The sequence below is a fragment of the Rhipicephalus microplus genome, chromosome X (assembly GCF_043290135.1).
Source record: "Rhipicephalus microplus isolate Deutch F79 chromosome X, USDA_Rmic, whole genome shotgun sequence".
Taxonomy (NCBI): domain Eukaryota; kingdom Metazoa; phylum Arthropoda; class Arachnida; order Ixodida; family Ixodidae; genus Rhipicephalus; species Rhipicephalus microplus.
In genome coordinates this window covers 300,410,989-300,421,675 of record NC_134710.1, presented here as the reverse complement: position 1 = coordinate 300,421,675, position 10,687 = coordinate 300,410,989, and the positions used below count along the sequence as shown (strand labels likewise).

At 42.5% G+C, this 10,687-nt stretch overlaps 1 protein-coding gene across 2 annotated transcripts in view; it reads right to left on the bottom strand.

Annotated features, from left to right (window-relative positions):
* tyn (trynity) overlaps positions 1-10,687 on the bottom strand; it is a 42,748-nt gene that overhangs the window by 2,447 nt on the left and 29,614 nt on the right. For both annotated transcript variants that reach the window (XM_075879433.1, XM_075879434.1), the window contains exons 11-12: positions 1,145-1,319; positions 1-307 (exon numbers count right to left, since the gene is read on the bottom strand). The exon at positions 1-307 is cut by the window's left edge and continues 2,447 nt beyond it. In XM_075879433.1, the coding sequence (XP_075735548.1) occupies positions 150-307; positions 1,145-1,319 (333 nt within the window). In that variant the 3' untranslated portion in view covers positions 1-149. The remainder of the gene's footprint in view (positions 308-1,144; positions 1,320-10,687) is intronic.

Below are 10,687 nucleotides of genomic sequence, written 5' to 3'. Positions count from 1 at the left end.
GTAATGCTCGACGTGTTAAATTGCATCAAACAGCGCATCGAAACACTCGTACAGTTGAGGTGGGTACGAAGATGGGCAGTATGGAAAAGTTACAAGCAGCTGCCATTGTGTTCCGAACGAATGCGATCCTTGGAAGTCCACAATCCAGCTCATGTTATAGACTTGACTTTCCTCTGCGCAACGAAGTAGGCGACGGTGCAGATGTAGATCACCAGCAGCGTGGACGCAGTTATGCTAAGCGCCATCACAGAATTCTTGGAGGCGCACTTGTCCATCAACTCGACTGTCTCCTGGTAGCTGAGTGACTCTGCAAACACAGAAGCATGTACGCTCTTGTTGAGTAAATGTGCCAGCTTCAAGGGACATTCACGAAGCTCAGCTACTCGAAGACGTGCCATGATCTTCATCATGTTTTTGTCGTTCGTCAACATATCGTGGTTTATGACTACAATCAACGCGTTAATACTTAAAAAATGGTCTTTTCTCTGTTGTAAATCACAACTTGTCGTCAAAAGTGTGCACTTATACAAATTTTACACTTATTTTTCACTTGTATACGTTGACCGCTCATTATATTGTTTCTCTTTGCACCAATTGCAAACGTCAACCCGAGCTACGAAAAACTTATGAAGTGGCACGTTCGGAACTTCAGATGTCCACAGAATAAAATAGCAGTGGGCGTTCAACATTGGGCAAATTGCGCGGAGAGCTTAGTCTCCCTTCTGGTACGCTAAATTCTGTGTCATGGAGCCATGAAGACAATGTTACGCGTACGCCTTATGGCTGTTCCCGTTTTTTCGGGACTAGAGATAAATACCTACAATGGAGTACTCAATTTGAGCAGAACACAGGAATCCCGCACGTTACTGAGACCCGCATTAAAAAAATCCAAAGAAGAACATAAGTATGAAGTGGACTGAACCAAACAACATGGAGAACATCCAACTGGCACCTTCTCCCCACCCCAGTAGAGCTCTGGCTCTACTAGTAGCAGAACACAAGAAAGGGAAGTTATACTACGTATTTTTCTGTGTGTGTGTTCAGGTTCATATGAGAATTGTACTCCACGCTTTTTCTCTTTCTCTGATGACATTTCTTTAATTGTTTGTTCCGTCAATAGCCCGGGGATCAGCCGAAAGCTCACCGTTCACTGTGGGTGGCCGCTCTGTCATGGACCTGGCAGCTGTGTCATCGCCGATGTCCAGCACCAAGATCTCCTGGCTGAGTGTCATTTCCTCAGTTGTCCTCTTGGAAAGGCGGGCAGACCGTTTGCGACGCCCCCATGACTCTATGTTCTCCCGGCCGTGCGTGCACACAACCTAGAAATGGGACGACCACAATCAGCATTAGCCGTCTTTTTTATCTCTCTATATCGCACGCAATGAAGCGCACACGCGCGAACAAACGCACGCAAAGAAAGGCTGTGATGTCTGCCAATCCAACTAATAAGGGGCAGTACTTTATAATAATTCATGTCGATGAACCACTATTCTTGCCTTTCATGAATGCCTGAAACATCGCTGTGCCACTATTACCGATGAGACCATCTTTCGGAGCAGTGGATCATGCGAAGAAGAAATGATAAAATGGCAGGTTACATAAAACAAGACTAATATAGCACATCCCTTCACAGCTGCTTTCCTTTTTGCATAGTTCCTTTCGTTTGCCCATTTTGCTTCCAGGTTACATTTTTATTCAAGATATAAGAGCAGTGCATCGTCTTATTAACCGTGTACATCGCGAAAGAATTGAGCAAAGCAAATAAAAACAAAAGAAACATCAGTACCATATCATGCCATCCTTGTAACCACAACCTTCACAGAGGAAGGACTAAACAGCGCGGAAGAGGTAGAAGCTGTTTTCAAACTAAAGCAATTCTACGAGACGGCAGCAAACATCAGCAGTAATAAACATGCGGCATTGACGTTAACGGCAAAAATGACATGGTTTCATTGTTAATTGTGTGATAATACCAATGAAGTTAGTGATGTGAGTGTAAATGCGCCTACACGTGCGGTAGTGACGTTTCACGTTTCTCTAGAATTCAAATTCTTCTAAGAGACAAGAAATACACACGGAGAAGCAAAAAATAGCTTTTGTAGAAGATATATCACAATGACTGTCGACATTTCTGCGATTATTGTTTTATTTATTTATTTATTTAAGACATACTGCAGTCCGAAGACCAAGCAGGTGGGCAGGGATTAATTACATAGAAAGCATCAATCCGCATGGTAAATTGGTACACAATTCTGAAAACAGTCCAACAAGTGTGAAAAAAAAGCAGTACACAAAGAAACATAGCGGCACAGTGAATGTTTAAAATATTGCAGAAAGTACATGCTTTTCAAAATCCGACACATCACGCGCCGAAAACACATCAACAGGCAATCTATTCCACTGCTCGATTGTGCGGGGAAAGAAGGAGTGCTTAAAAAGATTAGTGCGTGCAAAAATTGGAGTTAGATTGTGCTCATGGGTGCTTCGAGTTGAACGAGAAAAGCGGGGCTGAATATAAAGTCCTGGATTAATATTGAATTGTTGGGAATTAAGCAAAAACAGAAATCTTAGACGCGCAACCTGCCTCCTGTGTTCCAGGGTCATTATATTGTTGTTTTCCATGAGAAGCGATGGAGAAGCTCGGCTATGATAGCTGTTAAAGATGAACCGGACTGCCTTTCTTTGCACCATTTCTAATTTGTGAATGTCTTTTATAAGGAATGGGTCCCATGCTGCGCTTGCGTACTCGAGTTGCGGCCTAACAATGGAATTATAAGCTAGCAATTCAACACGTGGAGGAGCGGCTTTTAGTTTGTGCCTGAGGAACCCGAGTTTTCTGGAGGCCGATGCGCAAATTTTGTTAATGTGACTGGACCAAGTTAGTCGGCTTGTTATAGTAACTCCTAGATATTTATATTCGTCTACTTGAATCAGCGTGTGGTTATTGAGCCTGTAGGAGGACGTGAATGAATTTTTTTTGTTAGTTACCTGGAGCAATACAGATTTGTCACAATTCAGTTCCATGGACCATTTTTCACACCAATCAGAGACAGCATCAAGGTTACATTGCAGGTTACTTTGGTCACTTGAGGATGAAATTCGTTTAAAGAGTACACAGTCGTCCGCAAACAACTTTAAACCAATCGACGATGCGTCGATAACGTCAGAAATATCATTGATATAAATTAAAAAGAGTACGGGTCCCAGCACGCTGCCCTGAGGAACACCGGAAGTTACAGGGAGAGTATCGGAAAAACAGCTACTGATTTTAACAAACTGCTTGCGGTTAGACAGATAGCACTGGACTCATTTTATGAGTGTTATTGGTAAGCCAATTTTTTGAAGCTTTAGGATTAGTTTACTGTGAGGAACGCGGTCGAATGCTTTGCTGAAATCTAAAAAAATGACGTCGATTTGTTCATCCTTATCGAGTGAAGACGCAAGTTCATGAATAGTGGTTACTAACTGGGTAAGCGTAGACAAGCGTCTTCTGAACCCGTGCTGACAAGGCGTTAGAATATTCTTGGCTTCTAAAAACGAGACAATAAAATCTGATACTACATGTTCGAAGAGTTTACAGATGCTAGAAGTCAGGGAGATAGGGCGGTAATTGTTTGCAAAGAGGCGGTCCCCTTTTTTGAAGATTGGTACGACACAGGCCATGCGCCAGTCGTCAGGAATTTTGGTACAGTCAAATGATAACCTAAAAAGGTGAGTAAGAATATGCCCTAGCGGCTCAGCGTATCGGTGCAAGAAGGCATTGGGTATGTTGTCGGGGCCAACGGAAGATCTAATTTTTAGGTTGAGTAACATGTTAATAACACCCTCAACGATTATAAATTCTGAGGACAGATTTGGGAGAGGCATGTTGTACGGTGTACTATCTTGGATAGGAGAGAAAACAGAGTGAAAATATTGGTTAAAATGGTTAGCGATAGCGACCGAGTCACCGTTAACAGAACCGCTAATTGATATCTGTTGGACGTCTTTAGGACGATCACCTAAGTAACGCCAGAACTTCTCTGGACAGCTTTTTATAAAACTTGGAAGGGTTTGCGAGAAATATTTAGCCTTTGCATCAGAAATCTTGGAGGCAAGAAGAGTTTTCAATGCGGTTAACTTGCTGGGAGGGGAGTGGCGCCGTTTGGCACGCTTAAGCCTGCGATGAAGGTGAATGATTTCTCTTGATATCCATGGGTTGTTTTGGTTAGTACGGACACTCCTGGTAGGAATATATCTGTCAATGCAAAAGAACTACAGGGACGCACAATACAGTCACCTCTGAAACACAGAATGTGTGAGCCAAGTATAGCTTCTGTATTCTGTTTTTATTTTATTGAGAGTTACATTAGCCTTATGATCACCGTTTTATTGCCATCTGGCAAGACGTCAAAGAAGGAACCGGCGTTGAAACAACAGAGCACTAACCAGCGTTACACCTTATATACGAAAGGGGCGACTTGGTGGGATTTCTTGCCAGATATGTACAGTATTTAGTCGGAGAGATTGAAAGAAGCCAGGTTTCATCGCTGGAACGAAACAAGGATGAGGGAGCAAGACGACGAGATGTAGGAAGAACGAGCCGAACGCCTGGATAAGCGTAACCGTACACAAAACCGAGCTAAACAGTAAGGTTAACCACACCTCTCTATACGCACACCATGGCATAACTGAGTTAAAACACCGTAACTTTGAGGACTGTAGTCTTTCTTGGGGACCTTCAACGCCAAAATTTTGGCCTGTCTGTCTGTACATTTGTCAGTTTGTCCACGGTAATGGTCCCTCTAAAAGCATCAAACGATACCTCAAATGGCCAACGCCATCCGCAACGCCCACCAATATTGCTCAAGATTCAGCATTCATACTTGTGCGATTGTGTATTAAAAAGCAATTACTGCGCATATGTGAGGCCCCATAACAACACGTCAATGTTTTGTATGTGTGTATCTTACTGGAAAAGGCATACATAAGTAATGATAAGGACCGTAGTGTTTATCACGTTGCGCTGACCAGGCAACAAATGCTCAAAAAAGGCAAGTGTTTTCAACGCTTTGCTAAGACGACTCGGTGGTGGGACCTGCCCGTCGCTTTGCGTTGTACTCCTTATCGCTTCCGAGACAGGCGCGCATTTTCCTCCATGGGCGCTCAAGCCTTCCTTCGTTTTCGAAGATAACTGCCAGATGGCGCTCGTGTCTAACGTGCCTCGATGCGCTCGTTCGCCTTCGCTGCGTGGATCGAGACTGTCTAACGCAGCGCTTCCAGAATACAATTCACCTATTTTTTTTTTTGTGCAGAACATCAAATAAACGTTTTGTTCACTGTCTCCACACGCAAGAATATTGTCTTTCGACGACATTTGCAGTGAAAAATGCAGATACGGGGCCAATTTGTTTTTTGTTAATCGTGAATGGGCCTCATACTCACTATGAGGGACAGGGCCAGAAATGAGCAGTTTATTTCAATAGATACAATAAAAATTAAAATGACTTAACTCCAATAAATTGGAATTTGCAGTAGAAACTACCTACCGGTGAAATGTCGCAAAGCTAGCCAACATCACTGAATGAACACATGGAATCACTCGCGAACAGTACACATCATTTACCCCATTTTTGTGATATTAGTCATTATTTGACCAACAATGGCATTCATTATGTACTATTGATCAACACTATTTGACATGGCCGCGGGTTAGCCAGTGACAGCTAATAATAGGCAATTTTACCCATCATGAGCCAGCACCAGCCAGCATTAGCTGATATTTATTGATTGGCATGCAAAAACCTTCGTGTTATCGTTACTTGTTGCGGTAACTGTAGTGGCGTGCTTTTTTCAGCACCAACTATGTATTACTACTTACTGTCGCACTGTCTGTTTGGTCGAGTTGTGCTGCTTCTTCGTTGAGAAATGTTGTGGTTACTGGTTCCGATGATATGATAGAGTTTGTTGTTGAGCAGACTGCATGGTATCATTCCGCACTGTGGCAACCTCTTTGCTCATCTTTGTTTCTGTTCAAACCACATACTGCGGTTAGTATTGGTGGTTCAGCGGCCTAGTTTCCCTAGATTGGTAATGAATTGTTGAAGCCGATGTAACTCAGCAGTCTTCCTTCTGACTCTGCCAAACGTTCCTTAATAACGAAGCGAACATGCCTGAAGCTGTATCCTTAAGTACTAGCTCCGAATGAAAGAATAACTCGGTCTGTTTGTTCCTGCTCAACATTTGAAGAGAGTGCGTAGCTGTATACGTTTTTTTCTTTGTCTCAGTGAAGCGGCAGCAAGTTAGAAAGAAGTGAATAATCGTTTGCTCCTGATTAAAAAAAAAGGTAGGTTACATTCTTCATTAACTAGCCTATCTCCCCTGCGGGTACAGTTATTGGGGCAATAATATTAGCAGGAAGCTCGCAAACGCTACGATAACAGCGACGGTACTAATTATTGACGTTCCCCTTTGAAATGGTCAGTGACAATTATTAACTGAGCGTATTTGGTCCTTTCATCTTTTACTACACCTACCACAGTTGATAATTTTGTGTCCTGTTGCTGTTTTTTTTGCTCTAAACTTATCTTACTCTAATACTTTAAATGCATTTTGCTGAGCAATTTATCTATACAATCCACTTACAATCCCTGTGTCTCGTGGACAGGGCAGGCCTTCAACGGTTCTCTTGCTGGGTGATATTCAGGCCACGACCTTGACCCTATACTATTCTGTTGCAAAATGCCAGGAGGAAGATGAGGAGACGGATTGAACGTTATGGGTGCGAAATGGGAGTGTGAATGCAGGAGCCACACTGGACGAGTACTTTTTTATTTTAACAGACTGCGTCATTTCACGGCATGCCGGCAAAATAAGCTCTTTCTGTTGCATGGCCTTCGAGGGAGTAGCACATGAACCCAACGCGGTGGTTTAGAAGCTATGGTGTTGCATCGTAAACCACGGAAGGGCGCGCTCAATTCCTGGCGGATGTAGGTGCATTATGACAGGACATAATAAATGCCAAGACATTGGTGTACTTAGTATAGGTGCATGTTAAGAAAATTCAGAGAGCTCAAAGGCACAGTATACAGAACGATTAAGCAGAAAAGCGCCAGGTTAGCTATTGAGGAAATGGGTAATGAAGACGTAAATATGAGAGGGAGATAGAAGAGAAGGATGCATGCGCCGAGTTCGCATAGATGAAACCCGGAGCTGGGTTGGAGCTGCTACACGTTAAAGTCTTGAGTGTTTGATAACTACGTGCAGTCGTACGACTTTGCAGTGCCCAGAAAGAGAGAGAAACAAAGATGAAATAAACGATAACAGAAAGGCAAAGTGGTCAAACAGCTTGGCTTAGTTAGGCTGCCCTCTAGTGCAAGCGGAGAAAATTCGTTTGCGATCGTCAGATGCAGAGAAATTAACGGTACGCGCGGACACGAGTGCAAGAGACCATTCGCCATTGAGATTATCAAATGCTCAAAAAGGCAGGTTCTGGGGCGCTAGAGCGCAAAAAAACACACAATGAATGAAACAGGAATGACGTCGACGAGCACTGAACTTTCAACCACCTTTATTGGAAAATTTCAGGAATCTCTATATATTGTCCAACAAAGACGTCATCCACTGCACATGCGTACGTACGCCCTCTCTCTATCGGTGAGCTGCAGAGATGAACCACATACGCAACGCTCCCCCAGATAGGAGATGCGCTATGACTCTATGATTTCATGGGTGATTCGTGTTTTGCTTTTCTTAATTTCTGAGGTGTTATTAAATTCAGGGGAGCACTCCTGGCAGGTTATACAATAGCTAGCGAGGAAACCTTCGAATTTTTTGTCGTTATGAGCGTTTTTTCTGATGTAATTACGCTCTCTTATCCTCGTTTACGGATCTCCCGGTGTGTCCAACATATACACTTTTCCACTCTTCAAAGGAATTTGGTACGCCACCACTTCTGCAAAATCAACAAAGGCCCTCTTGTGCTTTGTGATGCAGACCTGTGGCGTCTGACGCCCGTGACAGAAAAGATTATGAAAGTTTCTGTGCTGTAGCCATTGTCTCACCTGCATCCCAGGATTGCCCTCCCGACTTTATTATAATTTTTGTCATTAAGAAGAGCAAAACGCGAAGCACCAGCAATATCATAGAATCAAAGGGCATTCTTATCTGGGGAAGAGATGTGTAAGCGTGCCACCTCTACCGCTCACTGATAGAGAGATTACCTATACACACACACACACACACACATATATATATATATATATATATATATATATATATATATATATATATGTAAGAAAGATATATAAGAAAGATATATATAAGAAGAAAGAAAAGTGGATGAAAAAATTACCAGCTGTGAGCAGGAATCGAACCCACGACCTTCGAATAACGCGTTCGATGCTCTAACCACTGAGCTATCACAGCGGCCGTCCCTCCATCCACTTTTTGGGGTTTATACGTGAATTTAGAAGTAGGAGTGACAGTCAGCGCCATCTATAAGCCAAACAACGAGTGTGAAAACACTCTTATTTGCATGTTTGGCGTCACGTAGCACGTGAACTTATTATGAGCGGGCAGCTGATTAATTGTCCCTCTTACACAACCTAAACACACCAAGTCTGCTATATATATATATATATATATATATATATATATATATATATATATATATATATATATATATATATATATAGAGCATCGAACGCGTAATTCGAAGGTCGTAGGTTCGATTCCTGCTCACAGTTGGTAATTTTTTCATCCACTTTTCTTTCTTCTTATTTACATTCCATTGGTTTTAATAACTTCCCCTGTACATTCCTTGGCATTACTGTCTGTTATATCTCATTAATATTGTGTTAAAACACGGAAAAACGAGCCCTTTGGTATACACTTCTTTCCCTTATATATATTTATATATATGTGTGTGTGTGTGTGCGCGTGTGTGTGCGCGTGTGTGTGCGTGTGCGTGTGCGCGTGTGTGTGCGCGTGCGCGTGTGTGCGCGTGTGCGGTGCGCGTGTGTGCGCGTGTGCGGTGCGTGCGTGTGTGTGTGTGTGTGTGTGTGTGTGTGTGTGTGTGTGTGTGTGTGTGTGTGTGTGTGTGTGTGTGTGTGTGTGTGTGTGTGTGTGTGTGTACGTGCACTTTTTTATTAAACGTGGTTGAAAGTTCAGCGGTCGTCAACATCGTTTGTGCTTCATCCACTTTGTATTTTTTTTCTTTTGTGCTGTATCGCCCCAGAATTTTGTACGAGCAAGCCCAACACGCTGCTTTAATAAATGTATGTTCATTGTATCTTTCCTAACTTTTCACTGCCATACCTTTTGCCGAGCACGTATTTGGAATTTCGCCGTTGCTATTTCACGCAAGAGAAAAAGCAGGGAGGACAGAAAAGAAAAAAAAACGATTTCAATATTTCAATTAGGATTACCAGTTCTGCCAAGACAGTAATTCATAGCCTTCGTATAGGCACTACGTACCCTATATATAGAGTTGAAAAAAAAACTAAACATGCAACACACACTTGCAAAGAGGTAGTAAAATACATGGACCACCTTCTTCTACATATTCAAAATAAGGCTGTTCCCCGGCAAAAATTTTCTAAATAACTAATTAGGTTGGACAGAAAGCCGATATCCCTAGCTGGATTGCTGTGTCTTCAGAACATCGCTGAACACGTCCTAAGGTAGTTTGTGGAAGAGTCAGCGATATCAAAACGACTGATTCGCATTAAGAAATATTGTTTGCATTCGGACACTTCTGGTGACACGTTTCGCGCTGCTGCTCTCGCTTCGTGATAACTGTGTTTGAAGTGCGGGCAAGTGTCCAGTATTGTTGTGTGATCGCTTTCTATATGAAATACCGTGTGATGAACTAGTCTGCAACGCACAAATTCTTGTTTCTTGCGTGACACATTTAACGTATTTGATATATGACACAGTATATGATGTGTGAGCATTGCGTTTGTAATTAGACATTGTTCTAGCGTGAATATTCCCTTACTTCATTGTTATTGAGGACTTCATGACGCAAACTATCATGCAAGAATAGAGGAAGTATAGCTGGAGCCATATCTTGCCATAACACTCTCCTTAAATACATTTATTAAATATCCACGCATCTCCTCGAAGTGAATCATGACGAGTCAGCAAAGCTCCAGGTATCGTATGGGTGAGTGAGCATAAGCTTACTGAGCGTTGTTTTATACATGTAAATTGAATCACATACAGTGACATAAATAGGCGATGACAAAGCTAGGTACTAAGGGCGATAATGTTCCCATTGAAATCGCTGACTAGTGTAAATGGTTCGTGCTTGTAGGTTTTTATATTGCGTATCATGTAAGAACATGACTACATTCCATGCTCATAATGCGCTCGCGGAAGTTTAGCTAGCTTCCCATATACCAAATTTTGTATTACGTGATGCGTATGGACAACGAAGGTCAATGACATGTCCAAACATGATAATCACTACATGCGTGTCATGTAACAACATGACTACACGCTACGCTCAGAGCCTGCTCTTGGCCGTTTCGCTAGCTCCACATACATCAACCTTGATATTAAGTGACCCGAATGGGCGACGAAGGTAAATAACACGTCCAAGCATGATAATCATTACACGTGGTGTCACGTAACACCATGACTACATGCTACGATCATCACGTGCTCGCGACCGTTTTGCTAGCTCCACATATACCAAATTTGG